The sequence below is a fragment of the Catharus ustulatus genome, chromosome 23, assembly GCF_009819885.2.
Source record: "Catharus ustulatus isolate bCatUst1 chromosome 23, bCatUst1.pri.v2, whole genome shotgun sequence".
Lineage (NCBI taxonomy): Eukaryota > Metazoa > Chordata > Aves > Passeriformes > Turdidae > Catharus > Catharus ustulatus.
Window position 1 is genome coordinate 5,507,854 of NC_046243.1, and position 26,644 is coordinate 5,534,497.

General features: G+C 54.0%; 2 protein-coding genes and 3 gene segments (V, D, J or C); all 5 read right to left on the reverse strand.

Moving 5' to 3' along the window:
- Nucleotides 1–5,029: 5,029 nt before the first annotated feature.
- Nucleotides 5,030–8,497, reverse strand: LOC117006499. The segment is given in 2 exon segments: nucleotides 5,030–5,966; nucleotides 6,814–8,497. Coding segments are annotated over 2 exon segments (654 nt in total).
- On the reverse strand, nucleotides 7,884–9,643 carry LOC117006293. Its single transcript, XM_033078667.1, has 3 exons — nucleotides 9,372–9,643; nucleotides 8,399–8,908; nucleotides 7,884–7,945 (listed from the first exon to the last, which is right to left on the reverse strand). The coding sequence occupies exons 1-3, from the start codon at nucleotides 9,445–9,447 to the stop codon at nucleotides 7,884–7,886; spliced, it is 648 nt and encodes a 215-aa protein (XP_032934558.1). The 5' UTR covers nucleotides 9,448–9,643.
- LOC117006294 lies at nucleotides 9,628–12,006 on the reverse strand. The gene is made up of 3 exons (XM_033078668.2): nucleotides 11,457–12,006; nucleotides 9,979–10,620; nucleotides 9,628–9,671 (listed from the first exon to the last, which is right to left on the reverse strand). Exons 1-3 carry the CDS (start codon nucleotides 11,731–11,733, stop codon nucleotides 9,628–9,630), a joined length of 963 nt encoding a protein of 320 aa, XP_032934559.1. The 5' UTR covers nucleotides 11,734–12,006.
- Nucleotides 12,007–15,870: 3,864 nt separating this feature from the next.
- On the reverse strand, nucleotides 15,871–17,740 carry LOC117006504. The segment is given in 2 exon segments: nucleotides 15,871–16,222; nucleotides 17,055–17,740. Coding segments are annotated over 2 exon segments (597 nt in total).
- A 3,274-nt stretch (nucleotides 17,741–21,014) lies between these two features.
- LOC117006502 lies at nucleotides 21,015–23,805 on the reverse strand. The segment is given in 2 exon segments: nucleotides 21,015–21,394; nucleotides 22,209–23,805. Coding segments are annotated over 2 exon segments (603 nt in total).
- Between the last annotated feature and the right edge of the window lie 2,839 nt (nucleotides 23,806–26,644).

Here is a 26,644-nt window from a genome sequence, read left to right on the forward strand (position 1 = left end):
AATCTGGTGAGCAGAGAAGTGCCAAAGAGCAGCTCCTGAGCAGCATCTCTCCCTCTCCGCCTCTCCCAGCAAATCCTGAGCTTTTGCTCTTTCTCATTTTCATGCATACTCTGGTATGCTACAATAGAGAGAGATCTTCACTGCTGGACATCTGATTCTACAGCAATGTACTTTTTATCAGCCAACGCTGCAAAGTGAGGGTGGCTCTGTAAATTAGAGACCCTTAGCTGAAATCTGCCCAGGTGGTGAACATCCCCTGGCCAAAGCAGCCACTGTTCTTTGAGGACCCAGTGATGCCCAGAAGCTACCTGGGCTCTCACTGATGACCCATAGCACCAGTGATTTCAGTGCAAGGTGCAGACGTTTGTGCCAGAATGCCCAGCCAATGTGAGCACTTTGAAAGCTACAATGAGAAGGAGCTGGTTTGGTGCTGTGCCTGTGGGAGGGCAGTAAGGGACTCATATTTTCCTTTTTGGATACAAGGGCAATATCCTGCACCTGGGGAGGAACAACCCCATGCTCCAGTATGTGCTGGGAACTGCCCAGTTGTTAAGCAGATATGCAGAAAACAGCCGGGGGGGTTCTGCTGGATACCACGCTGACAGTGAGCCAACAATGTTCCCTTCCTCAAAGAAAGAGCTCATAAGGCAAACCCTGTCCTTCTTTACTCCCTAAAACTTGGGACAACAGCTGTGTCTTGTGCAGGTGAGGAACAGAGACAAGACTTCCAGCTATGGGGATGCACTCCAAATACTCTCACACCGAATTAAGCTAAGAATCCAAACTGTTATGAAGACGCCCTTGTTGGGACCTGAAACCAGCAGGAAAACTGAGCTTTGCAGGTGCAGAATAGAGATGGCTGAAGATACAGAAGGTTGCATTTCAGTGCCTCTGCTGTGGGCAGGTCTCTGCCAGATGTGATCTGTTGCTGTTCAGCTACACCGAGTCTCCTCCTGGTCCTGGCTGCTTTGTGGAGCTTGTGGGCAGAGCAGCAGAGGGAGTCCCTGCTGTGAGCAGCACATTCCCATGTGAGGAGGGACACACAAGCCCACACATGCTCATGTGACACATGTCACTCATGCAAAAATCTGCACCCAAAACCACTGGCAGAAATCTAGCATGCAGAGAAGTCCAGGCAAGAGAACACATGCAGGAAGATGGCAAACTGTGCACTCAACTGGGGATGCCCTGGAGGCAGCCCCAGCTGGGATGCTGGTGCATTCTGGAGAAGGGCAAGGCCTCAGATGGGTAAATTGTGTTATTTGAAGACTGCACAGAGGGGAGGTGAATTGGGAGCTTCGAAGAAAACATTTTATTCAAGGAGTCAGTGATCATGGGCAATACATGCCTGCTCTGATGGGTCTTGCACTGAAGATTTGGGAAGCCCCTACAGTGCCCTGTGCCAGCCTGTGTGTGGGTGTCATGGCAGAAATAACCCTACAGCACGTAAGGAGAAAAATGCATGATTGTTTGCTTGTTTGTTTGTTTGTTTGTGGGTTTTTTGTTATACAAAATAAAAGGCACCAAGATGTTGGAGGGAAGCAGAAGCTCTTTCTGGCTGGGGTTTGTGAGAGTGCCTGGAAAATCCACCAGGGTCTGTATAATGCTACATAAATGCAGGATTCCTAGCATCCGAAAGAATTTAGGTTTAATTCCTATCTATACTCCTGTGTTTATTCTATGTTACTAATACAGCCCCTTTATAATGACATTTGCTACCAGATCTTTTTTTTTTTTTTTCTGAGATCAGGGAGGGGCTCTGCACCCATTCTTCCCCCATGACACCTCCCTGACACAGAAGAGGAACAGACAAAACAAGCCAGAAGAATTTTCCGGATACAGTGTTAGGTTCAAACCCAGGAACCAGCCACTTCTTACCAAGCCATAAAGACCCCAAAGGAGTGGCCCAGATTGACATAATTTGCCTTTTCTGGATTTGTCCAGCAGGTCACCTGAGTCCACGGTATCAGCATGGTATGAGCTGGAATGTTTTGCATTCAAGATGAATTTGTCAGAAAATGATCACCTCCACAAGGGATGCCTCTGCCAGCCTGGCAGGCAGTAAAGGTCCATGATAAAAGCCAGCCCAGCTCTCTGCTCTCTCATCCATTGCCTCCTTCTTCTTGGGAGTCAAGTGAGTCTGAAACCCTTTCTCCTTCTCTGCTTTCTCTAAAAGGAGACCTCGCCTCAGTGGACCTCTCAGCTGAGACCAGCTTTTTCCTGTGATATAGGGGTTCTTTTCATGGTGATGCCTTGGGTTTTAGCTTTTATATTTTTCAGATCCTCTGCTGCTTAGTGTGTAGCTCTGAAACTTCATATTAGGTGTTAATGAATTCTCTTCACAGGGGAGTGACAAAGCAATTCCTTTCTAGCTAGAGTATTAAGGACAACTGGTACCCAAAAATCAGAAACAATGGGAAGGGGGCAAGCCAGGGGCTGAGACTTCATAACCTGGAGCTGTGGTTGTACAATTGACCCCAAGATTAACCAAAACTTATAAAAGTGTAAAAACTCATGACTGGGATACATCTTGGATTTGGTTTGGGTGTAGCCCTGGCTGGGCTCTTGCACTGCCCAAGGTGAATCCTTTCAATAAATTCCTCTTTTATTCCTTTTGCTCTGTCTAGTCTGTGTTCAATGGGAGGGGTAGAATGTTCGAAGTGTAGGGAGGCTGTGATCAGATTTCATCTGGACTTGGAGCCTGGGCAGCAGCTGCACAGGAGGTGGTGGCTCTTTTTAGGCCCTCATACATCTCTGCAGAGGTTCTGCCTGTTATTTGACTCCTGATGTGGCAAGAGGCCACTCCTCATGTATCCCTGTGTTTTCTTCCTTCCTGCCCTCTCTCCAAATGCCCCTCATGGCTTAAGACATCCTGCATAGAGAAGTGCCAGCCCTGCAACCCTTGCTGCCAGCCCTGCGGCCCCTGCCCGCTGGCCAACAGCTGCAATGAGTGCTGTGTCAGGCAGTGCCAGAGCTCCCACGTGGCCATTGAGCCGCCTGCTGTGCTGGTGACCCTGCCCGGCCCCATCCTCAGCTCCTTCCCCCAGAACACCGCTGTGGGATCCTCCACCTCTGCTGCTGTTGGCAACATCCTCAGCTCTGAGGGAGTGCCCATCAGCTCTGGGGGCTTTGACCTCTCCTGCATCACCAACTGCTGTGGTGGCAGAAAGGGTCCTCCATACTAAAGCCACTTGGGCAGGCCTCACAAGGAGCTCCAGGAAACCAGAAGGTGATACTGGACTGAGGACAGAGCTCCTGCCCAGGGAATTCAGAGGTGCTGAGCATCCAGTGTTGTCTGTCCAAAGGAGAGCATCTGAGTCTCTGAAACCATGGCCAGTGATTGACTTCCCTGTCTTTCTCTCACTCCCACCTCTCTTTTGTCTTCTGTACTTTAATGCTGGAGGAACCCTAAGCCAGAACTACCAAGCCCAGACAGGGAATAGGAGTGATCCTTCACTCTCTTCCTAAGAATCTTCTGACCATGGGCTTTGAACAGTTATAACAGCTACTGGAGCCACACAGAGTTCCTTGGGGAATTGCTGGAGGCTACAGACTCTTCCCAGGGGCACACAGACCCTCAGACCTCCAACCCTTTAGGACATCTTAGAAAACTAATGCTCAATCACTCATCAAGAAGGACTCTTGCAACTTTTGAGGCTAAGTCTAGTTTTTACCCTGTCTACTGGGGACAACTCCAAGGATTCCGAGTTCTGCAAAAGAAGTTTGTGCTCTCAACAGTGACCCATTGTGAGGAGTGCTTGAAGATGCATAGACCCGTACATGCCCTTCTTTTACGGGTGAAGAACTTGCACGCCGGTCGGTGCTGATGCCAGCAATGGAAATGGCGTCAGTGTCAGTTCTGGTGTCGGTGTCGCCTCCTGCTGGCCCGGGACGAGCGGGGCGAGGCGGCCCCGGGGGCGGAGCGGCAGCGCCCCCTGCTGGCTGCGGGCGGCGCTGTGCCCCCGGCCCCTGCGGGCCCCGCCCGCCCCGGTTCGTGCCCGGCCGCAGCCCCGGCTCCTCTGCCCGTGCCACCAGCGCGCAGTAATACACGGCCGCGTCCCGGCGCCGGGGCCACCTGAGCCACAGCGCGCTGCTCTGCCCGTCCTCCGACACCGACAGCTTTCCTGCTATGGCCGGCACATCCTTGGACCCTCGAGCAGTGAGTGCCAGGAATTCGGGGCTTTGGCCAGGGAGCTGACGGTAAAAATGGACGTAATCCTCAATCTGTTTTTTGGGGTGTGAGCAGCTGATGTTGATTCCGGTGCCCTCGGTGGTTTCCAGGAATGGCTCCTGCAGCACCTGGGCTCTGCCTGAAGCCACTGCCGAGTACAGAAAAAAACAAACCTGAAATCCTACATTGCCCTAATGAAGAGAACAAAGCTAGCAGGAACATTTAGGAATGTACAGAGAGGAAAACAATTCCCAGAGGGTATGAAGATATGCCGGAAGAGAAGTGTTCATTAATCGTTTGTGGAGAGGTGAATGCGTGAAGGACAGGGCAGTCATTGCAGGAGGCAGGAGGTGGGAGAAAGCACAAAAAGACGGAATAGTTAGAAGGGGTAGGGCCGGCTTCGTGAGATATAAACAAAAAATGTTTGTGTAGAGAAGAGAATCCGGAGAATTCTGAGGGAGTGGGGGATAGAGAAAAGGGAGGGATGAGCAGGAGAACAGTTGTAGGGAAGAACTGTGTGAAGAAGCCAGGCAGGACGGCAGCCTCCAGGGATGTGCAGGATCAGCCCAGTCCCGGCCGCGGCCCCTTGGCCGCCACCCCCGCGCACCGAGCAGCACCGCGGCCAGCGCCGCCAGCCCCGCGCCCCGACACCGCCGCATGGCGCCGCTCCGCCGGCCGAGCATCGCTGTGCCCCTCAGCCCCGGCTCTCTGCTGCGGCCCTGCCGCCTCCTCTGCCACGCCAACAGCTCCGCCCCGGCCGCCCTCAGCCCCCGCCTCTCCCAGCACCGCCACAACAAGAGACACAAGGACATTATGCCATGGCCGGGGACAGGACACAGCTGTGTGCCATCCCACACACCACCCACACTGCATCACAAACACATCCATCCACCCCGCCACGGCAGAGTGTGAGCTTTGGTGGGGCAGGAAAGGAAGGGCTCGGGACACAGGGGCTGCATTTCAGCGCCTCGCCCATGCACACATTTCCAGCGAATAGCTGCCGGTGTCCCTGGCATAGTCAGGGAATTCCCTCCCTGTGAGGGACACAGACACAGACACACGCACAGACACAGGCTCGTGCACACCAGAGTGGAGCCATCCACAAATCTGTGCTTCACGTGTGTCCATGCAAAAGGGGCTGCTGCAAGAGCACCCAGGGCAGGAACACAGAAGCAGCCCTGGGCTCTGGTGAGAACATGTGGGGTCAAAAGCAGCAGGGCTGGAGTGTGGAAGGACAAGGTCCCAGCCATGCACAGGGCATATTTTTCTTCAGTTACAGACCGAAACAAACATAAATTAGTCAGAATTGTCCAGAATATTTTCCCAAGGGAAGTGTCAGGATGGACGTAGTGAAAACCATCAGACCATTGTGCATACACGGAGTGCAAGTTGTGGTGAGCACTGGGGTGAGATCTGCGTCACTTCCTCAATCTCAACCTTGCACTGACACATCCCCTCCCTCCCCTGGGTTGTTGCACAGCCGAGCAAGCTCCCTGCACCAGGGTGTCTCGCACAGCACACAGGTACAAGGCACTGTCAGACACCTGCACTTCCTCCACCTTCAGGACACTGTATTTGCCCGTGGTGTTCAGGTGCGTGGTGATCCGGCCGCTGTGCCTGGGGCCAGTCCCTGATTGATAGGAGACCAGCTGGGGGGCTTGGCCTTTCCGCAGCTGGTACCAGAGCAAGGCATCAAAACCACTGGCGTGGTATTTGCAGGTGGTGTGGAAGGGGTGTCCCTGCTTCACTGTGACTTGTGCATCTTCCTGGGTGACCGTGATCTGCCCCGAGGTGCCTGGAAGAAAGTCAATGTCAGCAGCTCTGCAGGGAAGGACTATAGGAAGCAAAACAATATGCATGGAAAAAGCTGGTGGAACAAAATCCCTGTCAAATAGCAGGGAAATACTGAGAGGTTTTGAGCATGAATTCTGAGCTCTTTGCTTTGTATCACCCAGAGGTGAGCTGGACTGTATCGCTCCTCCTGCTCCTACTGCTCGAGGAGCAGGGAACAGCCTGTCATGCCTGAATTTTGTGTGCATGAACCAGCACCACTCTAGCTGCCTCAGGAACCCACCGAGGTACAGCGGAGAAGTTCATTCTGCTTCCTCATTCCTGTCACCTCAGAGGGCTCCTCCATCCCTGAGTACACACAAAGCTGAGCTTGGAATGAGGGAACCCCGGTTGCCAGCTCAGAGATCACTGGAAGCCGTGGAAGAGCTGTGTCAGCCTGGAGGCAGAAAGGGACGCCCTGTGAAATGAGAACTATGAGGTTGCTGGGGCAGGTTTAAAAGGACCTGGACATATGCATTAAAACAGGAACAATATGGCTCTGCAGAAACAGCTGAGATCTCCTGAGGTGACAGCAGGAGGATTTGAAGAAGGAAGCAGAGGGAGATGGACTGAAAGTGAGAGAAAAGACAGAGAAGGGGTCTGAGATTTCCCTTCCCTACATTCCCTTTCCCCTCACAATTCGAAGAGTTTCTTGAGCTAAAACTTAAAAAAAACTTAAAGAGGAGCCGATTTTTCTCAGTCTTTTCTCTCTAATCACTGTCATGTCCTAAAACGATCCTGAACGGGCTGTTGAGGATTTCCTGGGGCAAGGAAAAATAAAAAGGGTTGCTTGGGGAGAAGGCAGGACTTACCGAGGAGCTGTGCCAGGAAGACGGTGAGGATGAGATGTGCGAGGTGCATGGCGAGAGCAAGCTGCGTGTTTGCTGAGTGAGGAAGAGGCAGAAAGCACGTCGCAGCGGCGAGAGAACAGAGGTGCCGGAAACGACTGTGTGCGGGAGCAGCGGGAGCAGCAGCGGCAGCAGGCAGAGCAATGGCCTGTCCTTGCCGTGCCTGAAATGCTCCTGCTGCGTTTCTCGCTCGTCCAGCAGCAGCCGCCGTGGCTCCCTCAGCCACTGGCATTCGGAGCATTCCGTGCCTCTGCGGCCTCAGCCATGGCAAGGGGCTCTTCCCGCTCAGCTCGCACTGCACTCCTCACCTCCGCAGCTGCAATCGCCAGCTCTGCTGCACACCCCGTGCTGCCCATTGGCGAGCTCAGCGGCTTCTTCCCCACTGAGCTTTCTCAGCTGTCTGGGCTCATTGCAATTTCCTCTGGGAACAGGGGACTCGTGTGTCTGTGCCCCTTCTGCCCTGCCCTTCTTCATCTGCCTGGAATAAATGCCTCTTTCCCAGGTCCCTCACTCCCATCCTCTTTTCCATATTAACTCTAGAGTGATCCCATGGTGGTCTTTGTGGCATGGCCTAAAACGGGTTTGCCTTGGAAAACCATCTGGAAGTACATGAAGAATGATGGAGGTAGTAATAATGGGTTTAATGGGAACATTCTCATGCAGGTGTGGCACCGCTCCATGGTTTAGAAGTAGATTTCTAAACTAGTGGACGGTCCTGAGATTGTCGCAGATTGTCCTGCTGAAAACTCATCCTTCTATGATCTCCTTCTAAGGTTATGCATTCTCGGGCTTCAGAGCATAGAAAAGATGTTGTTAATACATGTTCAAGGATAGGAATATTCTTCCGAGCACTCGTGCTGAGACAAAAACCTGCAACCATCCTTGCGGATCCCAGAGGCCTCTGCATTTCAGCATAGCTAGACGTGATTACTGTGATGGAAAATGAAGCAAATAGATTCAGAGCAAGGTTTTTGTGTCTGTGCCCTCAGCTGATTTGAAAAGCTTCTCTACTCCATCAGATTTATTCTTTTCGCTTACAGATATTGCAACTTTTCATGAAGATGCTTAATGCACATGGTAGGATGCTTGGGAAAACCTGTGGATCAGAAGAAAATGTCGAGAAGTGAATTCCAGCCTCAGGGGGATTCCAAGTACACCTCCATTTCTCATCCTTTTAAGGGTGCAGCTTTCGAGGCACCTTGCAGTGTGGAACAGAGACATTTCTGCATGGACAGAGTTGGAGATTTCTCTGTGACCTCGGGAACCCTCCCTGCAAACACCTCTCATGGTATGACCTACTGAGGTGACAGAACGACCTGAATTAGACCCTGCGTGCCTGTCAGGGCAGCTGCTTGGTCAGCTCCCAGCACAGATGCTCTCCCGGAGCACCTCTTTTCTTTGCAAAGCAGGGTGAGAGCAGCAGCAGGCAGGCTGGCAGCCGTGTGTCGGGGCCGTGGCGGGCTGTATGTGGCGGCTGTGTCCCGCAGCAGGCAGGCTGGCAGCCGTGTGTCGGGGCCGTGGCGGGCTGTGTGTGGCGGCTGTGTCCCGCAGCAGGCAGGCTGGCAGCCGTGTGTCGGGGCCGTGGCGGGCTGGGCGCTGTCGCTGTGCGCGGGCTCGGGGCACTGAAGGAGCTGCGGAGCCGCCTGGGGCCCGGCGGGCGGAGCGGCAGCGCCCCCTGCTGGCCGCGGGCGGCGCTGTGCCCCCGGCCCCTGCGGGCCCCGCCCGCCCCGGTTCGTGCCCGGCCGCAGCCCCGGCTCCTCTGCCCGTGCCACCAGCGCGCAGTAATACACGGCCGCGTCCCCGCGCCGAGGCCGCCTGAGCCACAGCGCGCTGCTCTGCCCGTCCTCCGACACCGACAGCTTTCCTGCTATGGCCGGCACATCCTTGGACCCTCCAGCAGTGAGTGCGAGCAATTCGGGGCTTTGGCCCGGGAGATGACGGTAGAAATGGATGTATTCGCCTCTCCGTTTGCTGGGGTGTGAACAGCTGATATTGACTCCCGTGCCCTCGGTGGTCTCCAGGAATGGCTCCTGCTGTACCTGCGCTCTTCCTGAAACCACTGCCGAAGACAGAATACGGACAAACATGAAATCCTACAGTGCCTCATTGCACAGAACAAAGCCCGCAAATAGAAAGACAGTGAATAAAACAGTACCCAGAAGATGAAAGACATGCAGGAGCAGAAGTGACCATTCCTCGTTTGTGGAGAGAACAATGCCCGAATAACAGGAAAGTCACTGGAGACCGGTAGGAGGGTGGAGAAAGCAAGAAAAGACAAAAAAGTTAGAAGGGGTATTAACAGACTTGCTGAGTGTTAAAGAAGAAACGCTTGTGCAGGGTTGGGCAGAGAATAGAATCCGAGAATCTCTGAGGGATTATGGGATGGAGAAAAAGGAGGGATAAAGAGGAGCAGAATTCTCGGGAAGAGGTGTGCGAAGAAGCCAGGCAGGACGGCAGCCTGCAGGGACGTGCGGGATCAGCCCAGGCCCGGCCGCGGCCCCTTGGCCGCCACCCCCGCGCACCGAGCAGCACCGCGGCCAGCGCCGCCAGCCCCGCGCCCCGACACCGCCGCATGGCGCCGCTCCGCCGGCCGAGCATCGCTGTGCCCCTCAGCCCCGGCTCTCTGCTGCGGCCCTGCCGCCTCCTCTGCCACGCCAACAGCTCCGCCCCGGCCGCCCTCAGCCCTCGCCTCTCCCAGCACCGCCACAACGAGCGACACAAGGATATGTGCCATGGCCAGGGGCAGGAGACAGCTGCGTCCTGTCCCACACATCACCCTCACTGCGTGGCAAGCACATCCATCCACATGAACCGGCCGTGAGCTTTGGAGGGGCAGGAAAGGGAGGGCTCGGGACACAGGGCTGCATTGCAGCGCCTCTTCCCTGCACACATCTCTAGCGAGCAGCTGCCGGCAGCACTCAACTGCAGTCGGGCTCTTCTCAGCCTGGCAAGCTGCTGCTCTGTGCTCTGCAGGGCCAGAGAAGTGCTCGGTGTCCCTGGCAGCGTCAGGGAATTCCCTCGCATAAGGGACACACACGCACAGACACAGGCTCGCGCACACCAGTGTGGAACCATCCACAAATCTGTGCTTCACGTGTGTCCATGAAATCGGGGCTGCTGCAACAGCACCGAGGACAGGAGCACCGAGGCAGCCCTGGGCTCTGCTGGGAACATGTGGGACCAAAAGCAGCAGGACTGCAGTGTGGAAGGACAAGGTCTCAGGCATGCACAGGGGATAATTTTCTTGTATTAGAGCCCGAAACATATAGAAATGATTCTGAATTGTCCAGAATACTGTCCCAAGTGAAATGTCAGAATGGATGTAGTGAAAACTATCAGAGCATTGTGCACACATGGGTTGCAAGTTATGATGAGTACTGAGGGCAGATCTGTGTCCCTTTCCCAACCTCAGCCTTGCACTGACACATCCCCTCCCTCCCCTGGGTTGTTGCACAGCCGAGCAAGCTCCCTGCACCAGGGTGTCTTGCACAGCACACAGGTACAAGGCACTGTCAGACACCTGCACTTCCTCCACCTTCAGGACACTGTATTTGCCCGTGGTGTTCAGGTGTGTGGTGATCCGGCCGCTGTGCCTGGGGCCAGTCCCTGATTGACTGGAGACCAGCTGAGGGGCTTGGCCTTTCCGAACCTGGTACCAAAGCAAGGCAGTAAAACCACTGATCTGGTATTTGCAGGTGGTGTGGAAGGGGTGTCCCTGCTTCACTGTGACTTGTGCATCTCCCTGGGTGACCGTGACCTGCCCCGTGGTGCCTGGAAGAAAACCAATGTCAGCAGCTCCATAATGAAGGACTACAGACAGGAAAATCAAATTGTGTACAATACCCTGGTGGAGAAAGCACTCTGCAATGCAGGGAATCCCAGAGATGTGCAGACAGAAAGGCGGGAATGAATTCCGAGCTACATGCACAGCAGGATCCTGACAAGGGCTGGGTTCTGTCTCTGCTCCTGCTCCTCCTAGCAAGACAATCTGGGATCCTGAACTTTCTGTGCTGAAGCAGGTGAAGGACCACAGCGAGGTTCAATAAAGGTATTCATACTGCTTCTCCATTCCTGACCCCTCTGAGGGATCCTCCATCACTAAGTGCACACAAATCAGAGATTAGAAAGTGGGAGCCTTGGTTTTGCTGAGTTTAGAGAACGCTTGAAATTTTGGCAGAGCTGTGGCAGGCTTGAGGCAGAAAAGGGGCACTCTAATAATGTCAGTGAAATGAGAACTTGGAGGTTGCTGAGGCGTGGGAATTTACATTAAAACAGGAGCAATATGGCACTGCAAAGACAGCTGAGATTCCCTGCGGTGACAGCAGGAGGATGATAATGAAGTGGGAAAGAGAGATGGATTGAAGTTGGGAGAAACTACACAGAAAGGGGTTTTGAGGTTTCACTTCTCTGCCCTCCTTTTTCCTTTACCAATCGAAGACCTTCTTCAGCACACATTTGCAAAACCTCAAAGCGGAGCCGATTTTTCTCCATCTTTTCTCTCTAATCTCTGACATTTCCAACACGGTCCCGAACGAGCTGCTGAGAGTTTCCTGAGGGAAGGGATAAAAATAATAAGAAGGGTGCCTTGGTGGAAAGACAGAACTTACCGAGGAGCTGTGCCAGGAAGACGGTGAGGATGAGATGTGCGAGGGGCATGGCGAGAGCAAGCTGCGTGTTTGCTGAGTGAGGAAGAGGCAGAAAGCACGTCGCAGCGGCGAGAGAACAGAGGTGCCGGAAACGACTGTGTGCGGGAGCAGCGGGAGCAGCAGCGGCAGCAGGCAGAGCAATGGCCTGTCCTTGCCGTGCCTGAAATGCTCCTGCTGCGTTTCTCGCTCGTCCAGCAGCAGCCGCCGTGGCTCCCTCAGCCACTGGCATTCGGAGCATTCCGTGCCTCTGCGGCCTCAGCCATGGCAAGGGGCTCTTCCCGCTCAGCTCGCACTGCACTCCTCACCTCCGCAGCTGCAATCGCCAGCTCTGCTGCACACCCCGTGCTGCCCATTGGCGAGCTCAGCGGCTTCTTCCCCGCTGAGCTTTCTCAGCTGTCTGGGCTCATTGCAATTTCGTCTGGGAACAGGGGACTCGTGTGTCTGTGCCCCTTCTGCCCTGCCCTTCTCATCTGTGTGGGACAAATGCCTCTCCCCCAGGTCCCTCACTGCCACCCTCTTTTCCATATCAACTCCAGTGTGATCCCATACCGGTCATTATGTTTTTCTGTAAAACTGGTTTGTCGTAGAATGCTATGTGGAATAACATGAAGAGTCATGCAGATAATGATAATGAGTGTAATAGGGACATTCTCAGGCAGGTGTTGCCCCGCTCCACGGTTCAGAAGGTGATTTCTAGACAAGTGAATGTTCCTGAGGATATGACAGATTTCTCGTGTGAATGCTTGTCCTTCTACGGGCTCCTTCAATGACTGAGCCTTCTTAGGGTTCAGAGCAGAAAAAAAGATGGAAAGACATGTCCAAGGAGATTAGTACTCTTCCCAGCAGTTGTGCGGACATGAGAAACCTGTAACCATGCTTGGTGATCCCAGAGACACAGCACTGCAGTCTCTCCGTTCTGGGACTTCCAAGTCCTCTCTCATCATCTCTAAGCCTGTGCCACTGACAAAGCTCAGCCTGAGGCAATTCACCGCCACACTCGCAGGTTCCTAAAGACTCATCAATTAGAGGCTGATAAGCTCTGAACAGTCATTTTCATTTCCTTATCACCTCCTGCTACAGTGGCGTCCTTTTGTGCTTTGGTCATCGCTTTCCCTTTTCCTTGTTCTTCTTTTGGAAAGGAAAATGGACGTGATGTGAGCATTAGAGAACCAGACACTCTCACCTTTCACATGGCCTGTGGCCTCTGCTGAACTTGCTCATTACAATGAATTCCGGAAGAGGTTAAAGGCTCCTCTCTCCAAAGGAGATTGGGTCCCTAGAGCAAATCTGAAGAGCGAAATCTCACGTTGAGCTCATTTTTTCAATTGTCTCCCTGCAACACTTGCTGCATTGCTGAACCCGGCTATCAGCTTTTCAGAATACCTGAGACGTTCCCAACGAGACGGAAAAGGGACTAAGCAGTTTAAAGTGGAAAGTTGAGAGACAGAGCCTTTTGATGATTTGAAACGTTCCTCTTGTCCAAAAGAGTTTTTATTTTCCCTCCCAGATGTTCTGCTATTTCAGAAAAGTGGTCAATGCACATCCATGTGTGTTTGGTGAAACCTATGGATGAGATGAAAATGTAGAGAAGTGAATTCCACCCTCATCTGGGATTTAAAGTACAACTTTCTGTAGGAACATGTAAAATTAGAGGGTTTTGAGAAAGTGACAAAAAGCAGGACTCACATACAGCAGAACTGTAATTAGAGCTAAGTGGTAGCCTTGGGGTTTGTTAGTTGAAAAGTTCTATGAGATGTAGAAAGCAAGGACAAATAAAGCAAAGGTGTGTGAATTAACACATGGCCAGAATAAGTTCCTAAGCAGCAGAAAATTTTATCTAGAATGATATTAGGAAGTTCTAAACTTAATGATGGAGCTCTGTCCATTGTATTTCAAGGCTTACAAGCAGGTATTTTATTCGAAATAAGAAAGCATTTTTTTTAACCTCAGGTACATGTTCTTAGAGCAGTTGGCTAAAACTACTGCCATTATGTTTTTACTTTTTGTGATTGGTCATAAACCTTTCAAAGTGCGTTGTAGCACCAGGTTTTGTGCCTGCTGGCCAGGACGCGAGCTTCTGGCAATTTCCCATTTTCCTAACCAAGTAATGAGACTCACGCAGGAAACTAAATATCCGAGACATGTTCCACAGCAGTCCCGGCACGTTCGTGATTCTGCGCATAAACCCATGGCCGGAATGAAATAAGGCCCTTGCAGTCTGAGTAATTATCGATTAGAAGAATATAAAAAGAAAAAAAATTGAAAACTAGGATAAAAATTCAGGGAGTTCCAGTGCCGCAGACCCAGGCTGTTAAAAGGAGGAATGGAGTTATCCACAACGTGGTCTGCAGCCGATATACTTCTGTGTAGTAAATAACAATTTTAGGGGCTCCTGCATATCGAGATCGAGATGGCCGTGGCGGGCTGTGTGTGGCGGCTGTGTCCCGCAGCAGGCAGGCTGGCAGCCGTGTGTCGGGGCCGTGGCGGGCTGTGTGTGGCGGCTGTGTCCCGCAGCAGGCAGGCTGGCAGCCGTGTGTCGGGGCCGTGGCGGGCTGGGCGCTGTCGCTGTGCGCGGGCTCGGGGCACTGAAGGAGCTGCGGAGCCGCCTGGGGCCCGGCGGGCGGAGCGGCAGCGCCCCCTGCTGGCCGCGGGCGGCGCTGTGCCCCCGGCCCCTGCGGGCCCCGCCCGCCCCGGTTCGTGCCCGGCCGCAGCCCCGGCTCCTCTGCCCGTGCCACCAGCGCGCAGTAATACACGGCCGCGTCCCCGCGCCGGGGCCGCCTGAGCCACAGCGCGCTGCTCTGCCCGTCCTCCGACACCGACAGTCTTCCTGCTATGGCCGGCACATCCTTGGGCTCTCTAATAGTGAGTGCGAGGAATTCGGGGCTTTGGCCTGGCAGCTGACGGTAGAAATTGACGGAATCGGCGCCCCCTTTATTTGCATGTGTGCAGCTGATGTTGACACCAGTGCCTTCGGTGGTCTCCAGAAATGGCTCCTGCTTCTCCTGAGCTCCGCCTGAAGCCACTGCCGGGAATGGAAAAAGGACAAAGCTAAAATCCTACATTGCCCTCTTGCACAGAACAAAGCTCTCAGAAACAGTCAGGAACGTATAGAGACAATTATGAAATCAGTTCCCTGAAGACAGTGAGGAAAAGAAGTGTCCACTAATCCTTGTGGATAGATGAATAGGTAAACGACAGGACGCTCAGGAAGGTCCCTTGAAACCGTGTGGATGTAGGATAAAGCACGAGCAAACAAAATTTAGAAGGGATAAAGCTGCCTACATAAGTCCCAAAAAGCAATGCCTTGAAGGGATGAGCAGATAATAAAATCCGGAGAGTTCAGAGGGAGTATGGGATGGAGAAGAGGGAGGGATAAAGAGGAGAACAGTTGTAGGAAAGAGGTGTATGGAGAAGCCAGGCAGGACGGCAGCCTCCAGGGATGTGCAGGATCAGCCCAGCCCCGGCCGCGGCCTCTTGGCCGCCACCCCCGCGCACCGAGCAGCACCGCGGCCAGCGCCGCCAGCCCCGCGCCCCGACACCGCCGCATGGCGCCGCTCCGCCGGCCGAGCATCGCAGTGCCCCTCAGCCCCGGCTCTCTGCTGCGGCCCTGCCGCCTCCTCTGACACGCCAACAGCTCCGCCCCGGCCGCCCTCAGTCCCCGCCTCCCCCAGCACCGCCTCAACGAGCGACACAAGGACGTTTGGCACGGCCAAGGACAGAACACAGCTGTGTCCCATCCCACAAATCAGCTACACTGCATCGCAAGTACATCCATCCATCCATCCATGAGCCGAACGTGAGCCTTGGAGGGGTAAGAAAGGGAGGGCTCGGGACACAGGGGCTGCATTTCAGCGCCTCTTCCCTGCACACATCTCTAGCGAGCAGCTGCCGGCAGCACTCAGCTGCACTTGGGCTGCTTCTCAACCTGGCAGGCTGCTGCTCTGTGCTGTGCAGGGGCAGAGCAGAGTTCGGTGTCCCTGGAATGGTCAGGGAATTCCGTCCCGATGAGGGACACACAGGGACAGACACAGGCTCGTGCACAGCAGTGTGGAGCCATTCACAAATCTGTGCTTCGCGTGTGTCCGTGCAAACGGGGCTGCTGCAAGAGCAGCCAGGGCAGGAGCACAAAAGCAGCCCTGGGCTCTGCTGAGAACATGAGACTTCAAAAGCAGCAGGGCTGCAGAGTGAATGACAAGGTTCCAGGCATTTAGACACTGTACAATATAGAAATGAGTCAGAATTGTCCACAATATGTTCCCAGCGGAAGTGTCAGAATGGAAGTAATGGAAACCATCAGACATTGTACACACATGGGGTGCAAGTTGTGGGTGCAAGTACTGGGTGAGATCTGCGTCCCTTTCCCAAGCTCAGCCTTGCACTGACACATCCCCTCGCTCCCCTGGGTTGTTACACAGCCGAGCAAGCTCCCTGCACCAGGGTGTCTTGCACAGCACACAGGTACAAGGCACTGTCAGACACCTGCACTTCCTCCACCTTCAGGACACTGTATTTGCCCGTGGTGTTCAGGTGCGTGGTGATCCGGCCGCTGTGCCTGGGGCCAGTCCCTGATTGATAGGAGACCAGCTGGGGGGCTTGGCCTTTCCGCATCTGGTACCAGTGCAAGGCAGTAATACTTGTCTGGTATTTGCAGGTGGTGTGGAAGGGATGTCCCTGCTTCACTGTGACTTGTGCATCTTCCTGGGTGACCGTGATCTGCCCCGTGGTGCCTGGAAGAAACTCAATGTCAGTCGCTCCAGAGGGAAAGACTACAGGCAGCAAAAGCAAATTGTCTGCAAAGCCATGGTGGAGAAATCTTTCTGCCCAGCAGTGAAGGTCTAAAATGTCCAGACAGACAAGTGAGAGTAATTTTGGGTAGGGTTTTGGACCTTCAGCACAGCAACATCCTGACAAGAGCTCGGCTATGACCACATTCCTACTTTACTGCTCAGATTATCTGAGAACAGCCTGAATTTTGGGGGCTGTAGCAGGTTGTCAAGACCACCGAAGGTTCATCTTGCTTGCCCATCTCTGTCACCTCTGAGGGCTCCTCGATCAAACAGTACAGACAAAGTTGAGCTTGGAAAGAGGGAGACCAGTTTGTGCTGCAAGCCCAGAGAACGCCGTAAGCTTTGGCAGAGATGTGTCAGCCTGGAGGCAGAAAGGGACACCCAGTTAATGTCAGTGAAACGAGACCTTTGGGGTGCCTGGCGCAGGTTTAAAAGGGTGTGGGAATTTACATTAAAAGAGGAGCAACATGGCACTGCAGAGACAAGTGAGATCCCCTGTGGTGACAGGAGGAGGACGAGAAGAGAATAGCAGAAGGAGATGGAGAGAGAAGACAGAGAAGGGATCGGAGCTTTTTCCTCTCCTTTCCCTTTTCCTTTACCGATGGAAGACCTTCTTGAGGAAACATTTTCAAAACCTCAAAGCAGAGCCGATTTTTCTCAGCCTTTCCCCTCCAATCACTGACATTTCCGAACACGGTCCTGAACGGCTGAGAGTTTCTCAAGGGAAGTGATAAAATTAATAAGGGTGGCTTGATGGAAAGTCAGGACTTACCGAGGAGCTGTGCCAGGAAGACGGTGAGGATGAGATGTGCGAGGTGCATGGCGAGAGCAAGCTGCGTGTTTGCTGAGTGAGGAAGAGGCAGAAAGCACGTCGCAGCGGCGAGAGAACAGAGGTGCCGGAAACGACTGTGTGCGGGAGCAGCGGGAGCAGCAGCGGCAGCAGGCAGAGCAATGGCCTGTCCTTGCCGTGCCTGAAATGCTCCTGCTGCGTTTCTCGCTCGTCCAGCAGCAGCCGCCGTGGCTCCCTCAGCCACTGGCATTCGGAGCATTCCGTGCCTCTGCGGCCTCAGCCATGGCAAGGGGCTCTTCCCGCTCAGCTCGCACTGCACTCCTCACCTCCGCAGCTGCAATCGCCAGCTCTGCTGCACACCCCGTGCTGCCCATTGGCGAGCTCAGCGGCTTCTTCCCCACTGAGCTTTCTCAGCTGTCTGGGCTCATTGCAATTTCCTCTGGGAACAGGGGACTCGTGTGTCTGTGCCCCTTCTGCCCTGCCCTTCTTCATCTGTCTGGGACAAATGCCTCTCTTCCAGCTCGCTCACTCAGAGCCGCTTTTCCATATCAACTCTAGTGTGATCTCATAGTGGTCCATTTGGCATGGCCTAAAACGGATTTGTCACAGAAAACCATCTGGATTTACGTGAAGAATGATGCAGGTATCAATAATGGGTGTAAGAGGGACATTCTCATGCAGGTCTTGCTCCGCTCCATGGTTTAGAAGGAGATTTCTAAACCAGTCTACAGTGCTGAGATTTTCACAGATATTCCAGGTGAAAGCTTATCCTTCTACGATCTCCTTCTAAGATTGTGCCTTCTCGGGCTTCAGAGCAGAGAAAACACGTTGTTAAAACATGTTCAATGAGATGAATATTCTTCCGAGCACTTGTGCTGAGAGACAAACTTGCAACCATCCTTGTTGATCCCAGAGACACAGCACTTGCTGCAACAGTCCGTCCCTAGGACTTCCATGTCCTCTCTCATCATCTCTAACCCTTTGCCACTGACAAAGCTCAGCCTGAGCCAATTCACAGCCACAGCTGCTCTTTCCTACAGGCTCATCAATTAGAGGTTGATGAGCTCTGAGCTACTCCTTTCATTCCCTTATCACCTACTGCTACATTGGTGTCATTGTGTACTTTGGTCATCACTGTCACTTTTCCTTGTTCTTCCCTAGGAATGGAAAATGGATGTGATGTGAGCCTTAGAGAACCAGACACTGTCACTTTCACATGGCCTGACTGTGGCCTCTGCTGAACTTGCTCATTGCAATGAGTTGCTGAAGATGCTGAACGGCTCCTGTCCCCAAAGGAAATGGGGTCTCTAGAGCAACTGTCAGGAGCTCATTCTTTCAAGTGTCTCCCTCCAACACTTGCAGCATGGCTAAGCTAGGGCCTCTGCATTTCAGGATAGGTAGATGTGACTAACATGATGGAAATCGGAGCAGTCAGTTTCAGGGCAAGGTTATTGTGACTGTGCCGTTAGCTGATTTGAAAAGCTTCTCTACTCCATCAGATTTATTCTTATCGCTTACGGATGTTGCCACTTTTCATGAAGATGCTTAAAGCACATGGTAGGATGCTTGGGAAAACCTGTGGATCAGAAGAAAATGTCGAGAAGTGAATTCCATCCTCAGGGGGATTCAAAGTACACCTCCTTTTCCCATCCTTTTAAGGGTGCAGCTTTCGAGGCACCTTGCAGTGTGGAACAGAGACATTTCTGCATGGACAGAGTTGGAGATTTCTCTGTGACCTCGGGAAACTTCCCTGCACACACCTCTGATGCCATGACCTACTGAGGTGACAGAACGACCTGAATTAGACCCTGAGTGCCTGTCAGGGCAGCTGCTTGGTCAGCTCCCAGCACAGATGCTCTCCCGGAGCAGCTCTTTTCTTTGCAAAGCAGGGTGAGAACAGCAGGCAGGCTGGCAGCCGTGTGTCGGGGCCGTGGCGGGCTGTGTGTGGCGGCTGTGTCCCGCAGCAGGCAGGCTGGCAGCCGTGTGTCGGGGCCGTGGCGGGCTGTGTGTGGCGGCTGTGTCCCGCAGCAGGCAGGCTGGCAGCCGTGTGTCGGGGCCGTGGCGGGCTGTGTGTGGCGGCTGTGTCCCGCAGCAGGCAGGCTGGCAGCCGTGTGTCGGGGCCGTGGCGGGCTGGGCGCTGTCGCTGTGCGCGGGCTCGGGGCACTGAAGGAGCTGCGGAGCCGCCTGGGGCCCGGCGGGCGGAGCGGCAGCGCCCCCTGCTGGCCGCGGGCGGCGCTGTGCCCCCGGCCCCTGCGGGCCCCGCCCGCCCCGGTTCGTGCCCGGCCGCAGCCCCGGCTCCTCTGCCCGTGCCACCAGCGCACAGTAATACACGGCCGCGTCCCCGCGCCGGGGTTGCCCGAGCCACAGCGCGCTGCTTTGACCGTCCTCCGACACCGACAGCTTTCCTGCTATGGCCGGCACATCCTTGGACCCTCCAGCAGTGAGTGCGAGGAATTCGGGGCTTTCGCACGGGAGATAACGGTAGAAATGGATGTAATCGCCTCTCCGTTTGCTGGGGTGTGAACAGCTGATATTGACTCCCGTGCCCTCGGTGGTCTCCAGGAAAGGCTCCTGCTGTACCTGGGCTCTTCCTGAAGCCACTGCCGAAGACAGAACACGGACAAACATGAAATCCTACAGTGCCTCATTGCACAGAACAAAGCCCGCAAATAGAAAGACAGTGAATAAAACAGTACCCAGAAGATGAAAGACATGCAGTAGCAGAAGTGACCATTTTTCGTTTGTGGAGAGAACAATGCCCGAATAACAGGAAAGTCACTGGAGACCGGTAGGAGGGTGGAGAAAGCAAGAAAAGACAAAAAAGTTAGAAGGGGTATTAACAGACTTGCTGAGTGTTAAAGAAGAAACGCTTGTGCAGGGTTGGGCAGAGAATAGAATCCGAGAATCTCTGAGGGATTATGGGATGGAGAAAAAGGAGGGATAAAGAGGAACAGAGTTCTCGGGAAGAGGTGTGCGAAGAAGCCAGGCAGGACGGCAGCCTGCAGGGACGTGCGGGATCAGCCCAGCCCCGGCCGCCCCTTGGCCGCCACCCCCGCGCACCGAGCAGCACCGCGGCCAGCGCCGCCAGCCCCGCGCCCCGACACCGCCGCATGGCGCCGCTCCGCCGGCCGAGCATCGCTGTGCCCCTCAGCCCCGGCTCTCTGCTGCGGCCCTGCCGCCTCCTCTGCCACGCCAACAGCTCCGCCCCGGCCGCCCTCAGCCCTCGCCTCTCCCAGCAACGCCACAACGAGCGACACAAGGACGTGTGCCATGGCCAGGGGCAGGACACAGCTGTGTCCCGTCCCACACACCACGCACGCTGCATCGCAAGCACATCCATCCACATCAGCCGAGTACGAGCTTGGAGGGGCAGGAAAGGGAGGGCTCGGGACACAGGGGCTGCATTTCAGCGCCTCTTCTCTGCACACATCTCTAGCCAGCAGCTGCCGCCAGCATTCAGCTGCACTCGGGCTCCTTCTGAGCCTCACAGCTGCTGCTCTGTGCTGTGCAGGGCTAGAACAGTGCCCGGTCTCCTTGGCAGTGTGTGGGAATTCCGTCCCGATGAGGGACACACACGGACGGACACAGGCTCGTGAACACATGAGTGGAGCCATCCACAAATCTGTGCTTCACGTGTGTCCTACAAATGGGGTTGCTACAAAGGGAGCCATGGCAGGAACATAGAAGCAGCCCTGAGCTCTTGTGAGAACATGAGGGGCCAAAATCAGCAGGGCAGTAGAGCGGAAGGACAAGGTCCCAGACCTGTACAGTGGATATTTTTTTTTTGTTTTCTTACTTAGAGGTTGCGCAATGTGGAAATGAGTCAGAATTCTCCAGAATATTTTCCCGATGGAAGTGTCAGGATGGACGTAGTGAAAACCATCAGATCATTGTACACACACGGGGTGCAAGTTGTGGTTAGAACTGGGGTGAGATCTGAATCCCATCCCCAACCTGAAGCCTTACACTGACACATCCCCTCCCTCCCCTGGGTTGTTACACAGCCGAGCAAGCTCCCTGCACCAGGGTGTCTTGCACAGCACACAGGTACAAGGCACTGTCAGACACCTGCACTTCCTCCACCTTCAGGACACTGTATTTGCCCGTGGTGTTCAGGTGCGTGGTGATCCGGCCGCTGTGCCTGGGGCCAGTCCCTGATTGATGGGAGACCAGCTGGGGGGCTTGGCCTTTCCGAACCTGGTACCAGAGCAAGGCAGTACTAGCATAACTGATCTGGTATTTGCAGGTGGTGTGGAAGGGCTGTCCCTGCTTCACCGTGACTTGTGCATCTTCCTGGGTGACCGTGATCTGCCCCGTGGTGCCTGGAAGAAAGTCAATGTCAGCAGCTCCATAGGGAATGACTACAGACAGGAAAATCAAATTGGGTACAATACCCTGGTGGAGAAAGCTCTCTGCAATGCAGGGAAGCCCTGAGATGTGCAGACAGAAAGGCGGGAATGATTTCCGAGCTATATGCACAGCAGGATCCTGACAAGGGCTGGTCTCTGTCTCTGCCCCTGCTCCTCCTAGCAAGAAAATCTGGGATCCTAAACTTTTTGTGCAGAAGCAGGTGAAGGACCACAGCGAGGTTCAATAAAGGGATTCATCCTGCTTCCCCATTCCTGTCCCCTCTGAGGAATCCTCCATCACTAAGTGCACACAAATCAGAGATTGGAAAGTGGGAGCCTTGGTTTTGCTGAGTTTAGAGAACGCTTGAAATTTTGGCAGAGCTGTGGCAGGCTTGAGGTAGAAAAGTGAAATGAGAACTTTGAGGCTGCTGAGGCGTGGGAATTTACATTAAAACAGGAGCCATATGGCACTGCAAAGACAGCTGAGATTCCCTGTGGTGACAGCAGGAGGATGATAATGAAGTGGCAAAGAGAGATGGATTGAAATTGGGAGCAACTACAGAGACGGGGTCTGAGGTTTCACTTCTCTGCCTTCCTTTTTCCTTTACCAATCGAAGACCTTCTTCAGCACACATTTGCAAAACCTCAAAGCGGAGCCGATTTTTCTCAGTCTTTCCTCCCTAATCTCTGACATTTCCAACACGGTCCCGAACGAGCTGCTGAGAGTTTCCTGGGGGAAGGGATAAAAATAAGAAGAAGGGTGGCTTGATGGAAAGGCAGGACTTACCGAGGAGCTGTGCCAGGAAGACGGTGAGGATGAGATGTGCGAGGTGCATGGCGAGAGCAAGCTGCGTGTTTGCTGAGTGAGGAAGAGGCAGAAAGCACGTCGCAGCGGCGAGAGAACAGAGGTGCCGGAAACGACTGTGTGCGGGAGCAGCGGGAGCAGCAGCGGCAGCAGGCAGAGCAATGGCCTGTCCTTGCCGTGCCTGAAATGCTCCTGCTGCGTTTCTCGCTCGTCCAGCAGCAGCCGCCGTGGCTCCCTCAGCCACTGGCATTCGGAGCATTCCGTGCCTCTGCGGCCTCAGCCATGGCAAGGGGCTCTTCCCGCTCAGCTCGCACTGCACTCCTCACCTCCGCAGCTGCAATCGCCAGCTCTGCTGCACACCCCGTGCTGCCCATTGGCGAGCCCAGCGGCTTCTTCCCCACGGAGCTTTCTCAGCTGTCTGGGCTCATTGCAATTTCCTCTGGGAACAGGGGACTCGTGTGTCTGTGCCCCTTCTGCCCTGCCCTTCTTCATCTGCCTCGGACAAATGCCTCTCTCCCAGGTCCCTCAGTGCCACCTTCTCTTCCATATCAACGGCAGAGTGATCCCATAGTGGTTATTTTGGTTTTTCTGAAACGGGTTTTTTTCTGATATCTGTCTGGAATAACCTGAACAGTACTGCCGATAGTGATAATTTTTATGCAGGTGTTGCACTGCTCTGTGGTTTAGAAGGGAGTTTCTAAGTAGTGGAGGGTCCTGAGGTTATGATAGATTTCTCAGGTGAAAGCTTGAAATTCTACGGGCTTCTTCGAAGATTGTGCATTCTTAGCTTCAGAGCCAAGTAAAGATGGACAGACACGCACTGGGAGATGAGGATTCTTCCCAGTATTTGTGCTTAGAAATTTGCAACCATCCTTGCTGATCCCAGAGATACAGCACTGCAGTCTCTCCTTTCCTGGGAATTCCATATCCTCTCTCATCATCTCTAACCCTTTGCCACCTACAAAGTTCAGCCTGAGCCAATTCACAGGCACGGCTGCTGCTTCCTAAAGAATCATCAATTAGATATTAATGAGCTCTGAGCTGCTTCTCTTCATTTCCCTATCACCTACTGCTACATTGGTGTCATTGTGTGCTCTGGTCATCACTTTCTCTTTTCTTTATTCTTCTATTGGAAAGGAAAATGGACGTGATGTGAACCTTAGAGAACCAGACACTCTCGACTTTCACATGGCCTGACTGTGGCCTGTGCTTGAACTTGCTCGTTGCAATGAATTCCTGAAGGTGCTTAAAGGCTCCTGTCCCCAAAGGAAATGGGGTCTCCCTGTAACACTTGCAGCATTGGTAATCCCTGGAATCTGCTTTTCAGAATAACTCAGAGGTTCTTTACCTGAAGGAAAATGGACCAATCATTTTAAGGCGGAAGGTGGGAGTGACAGAGCCTTTTGATTATTTGAAATGCTCCTGTACTCCAAAGGAGTTTTTCTCTTCCCTTCCAGATGTTCTGCTGTTTCAGAAAGGAGGTGACTGCACATCCAAGGTTGTTCGGGGAAACATGTGAATGAGATGAAAATATAAGAAGTGAATTCCAACTTCAGCTGTGATTCAAAGCACCGTTTTCTGTGGGGATATTTTAAATTAGAGGGTTTCGAGGAAGTGACGAAAACCAGGCCTCAGAAACAGCAGAACTGTAATTAGTACTAAGCAGTAGCCCTAAGATTTTTCAGCAGAAAAGTTCTATGAGATGTAGAAAGCAAGGACAAATGAAAGAATGATCGGGGTATTAATGCTTGGCTACACTAACTGCCTAAGCTGAGAAAAGTATATCTAGTATAATATTAGGAAGTTCTAAACTTAATAATGAAGTTCTACTTAGAAGCAGGTATAGTATTCGAAATAAGAAAACATTGTTTTAATGAAGGTACGTGTTCTTAGAGTGGTTGGATAAAACAACTGCCAGTAGGCTTTTTCTCTTTGTGCTTGGTCAAAAAACTTTGCAAGTGCGTTGTAACACCAAGTTGTGTGGCTGCTGCCCTGGACGTGAGCTGCGGGGAATTTCCCATATTTCTAACCATGTAATGAGACTGATGCTGAAAAACAAGCAGCTCGATATGTGTCGCACTGCAATCCCATCTCCTTCATCACTCTGCATAAACCCGAGGCCGGTATTAAAGGGTGGTCATCCTGTGTGAGGACATATAAATTAGAACAGTATAAAAAACTCCCTAAAATAAAAGTTTGGACAGTTCCATTGTCAGAGACCAAAGCTGTTAAAAGGCGAATGGACTTATTCCCACGTGGTGTGTAGCTGATACAGTTCAAAGTAATAAATAACCATTTTAGGGGTGCCAGTGAAACGGGACGGCGAGGGCAGTGGCGAGCTGTGTGTGGCGGCTGTGTCCCGCAGCAGGCAGGCTGGCAGCCGTGTGTCGGGGCCGTGGCGGGCTGTGTGTGGCGGCTGTGTCCCGCAGCAGGCAGGCTGGCAGCCGTGTGTCGGGGCCGTGGCGGGCTGTGTGTGGCGGCTGTGTCCCGCAGCAGGCAGGCTGGCAGCCGTGTGTCGGGGCCGTGGCGGGCTGTGTGTGGCGGCTGTGTCCCGCAGCAGGCAGGCTGGCAGCCGTGTGTCGGGGCCGTGGCGGGCTGGGCGCTGTCGCTGTGCGCGGGCTCGGGGCACTGAAGGAGCTGCGGAGCCGCCTGGGGCCCGGCGGGCGGAGCGGCAGCGCCCCCTGCTGGCCGCGGGCGGCGCTGTGCCCCCGGCCCCTGCGGGCCCCGCCCGCCCCGGTTCGTGCCCGGCCGCAGCCCCGGCTCCTCTGCCCGTGCCACCAGCGCGCAGTAATACACGGCCGCGTCCCCGCGCCGGGGCCGCCTGAGCCACAGCGCGCTGCTCTGCCCGTCCTCCGACACCGACAGTCTTCCTGCTATGGCCGGCACATCCTTGGGCTCTCTAATAGTGAGTGCGAGGAATTCGGGGCTTTGGCCTGGCAGCTGACGGTAGAAATTGACGGAATCGGCGCCCCCTTTATTTGCATGTGTGCAGCTGATGTTGACACCAGTGCCTTCGGTGGTCTCCAGAAATGGCTCCTGCTTCTCCTGAGCTCCGCCTGAAGCCACTGCCGGGAATGGAAAAAGGACAAAGCTAAAATCCTACATTGCCCTCTTGCACAGAACAAAGCTCTCAGAAACAGTCAGGAACGTATAGAGACAATTATGAAATCAGTTCCCTGAAGACAGTGAGGAAAAGAAGTGTCCACTAATCCTTGTGGATAGATGAATAGGTAAACGACAGGACGCTCAGGAAGGTCCCTTGAAACCGTGTGGATGTAGGATAAAGCACGAGCAAACAAAATTTAGAAGGGATAAAGCTGCCTACATAAGTCCCAAAAAGCAATGCCTTGAAGGGATGAGCAGATAATAAAATCCGGAGAGTTCAGAGGGAGTATGGGATGGAGAAGAGGGAGGGATAAAGAGGAGAACAGTTGTAGGAAAGAGGTGTATGGAGAAGCCAGGCAGGACGGCAGCCTCCAGGGATGTGCAGGATCAGCCCAGCCCCGGCCGCGGCCTCTTGGCCGCCACCCCCGCGCACCGAGCAGCACCGCGGCCAGCGCCGCCAGCCCCGCGCCCCGACACCGCCGCATGGCGCCGCTCCGCCGGCCGAGCATCGCAGTGCCCCTCAGCCCCGGCTCTCTGCTGCGGCCCTGCCGCCTCCTCTGACACGCCAACAGCTCCGCCCCGGCCGCCCTCAGTCCCCGCCTCCCCCAGCACCGCCTCAACGAGCGACACAAGGACGTTTGGCACGGCCAAGGACAGAACACAGCTGTGTCCCATCCCACAAATCAGCTACACTGCATCGCAAGTACATCCATCCATCCATCCATGAGCCGAACGTGAGCCTTGGAGGGGTAAGAAAGGGAGGGCTCGGGACACAGGGGCTGCATTTCAGCGCCTCTTCCCTGCACACATCTCTAGCGAGCAGCTGCCGGCAGCACTCAGCTGCACTTGGGCTGCTTCTCAACCTGGCAGGCTGCTGCTCTGTGCTGTGCAGGGGCAGAGCAGAGTTCGGTGTCCCTGGAATGGTCAGGGAATTCCGTCCCGATGAGGGACACACAGGGACAGACACAGGCTCGTGCACAGCAGTGTGGAGCCATTCACAAATCTGTGCTTCGCGTGTGTCCGTGCAAACGGGGCTGCTGCAAGAGCAGCCAGGGCAGGAGCACAAAAGCAGCCCTGGGCTCTGCTGAGAACATGAGACTTCAAAAGCAGCAGGGCTGCAGAGTGAATGACAAGGTTCCAGGCATTTAGACACTGTACAATATAGAAATGAGTCAGAATTGTCCACAATATGTTCCCAGCGGAAGTGTCAGAATGGAAGTAATGGAAACCATCAGACATTGTACACACATGGGGTGCAAGTTGTGGGTGCAAGTACTGGGTGAGATCTGCGTCCCTTTCCCAAGCTCAGCCTT

Bases quoted from the DNA above. Each gene is read 5' to 3' on its own strand.
- LOC117006293 (XM_033078667.1), bottom strand. From the start codon at position 9,447: ATGCTCGGCCGGCGGAGCGGCGCCATGCGGCGGTGTCGGGGCGCGGGG. The intron at 8,909-9,371 runs GTGCGCGGGGGT...TGTCTTCGGCAG, and splicing joins GCTGGCCGCGGTGCTGCTCG to TGGTTTCAGGAAGAGCGCAG. The intron at 7,946-8,398 runs GCGGGACACAGC...TCTGATCCACAG, and splicing joins CGGCTGCCAGCCTGCCTGCT to GTTTTCCCAAGCATCCTACC.
- LOC117006294 (XM_033078668.2), bottom strand. From the start codon at position 11,733: ATGCTCCGAATGCCAGTGGCTGAGGGAGCCACGGCGGCTGCTGCTGGA. The intron at 10,621-11,456 runs GTAAGTTCTGTC...GTTTTCTTCCAG, and splicing joins CTTCCTGGCACAGCTCCTCG to GCACCACGGGGCAGGTCACG. The intron at 9,672-9,978 runs GTGCTGTTGCAG...GCCCCTCCAAAG, and splicing joins CCTCGGTGCTCCTGTCCTCG to CTCACGGCCGGTTCATGTGG.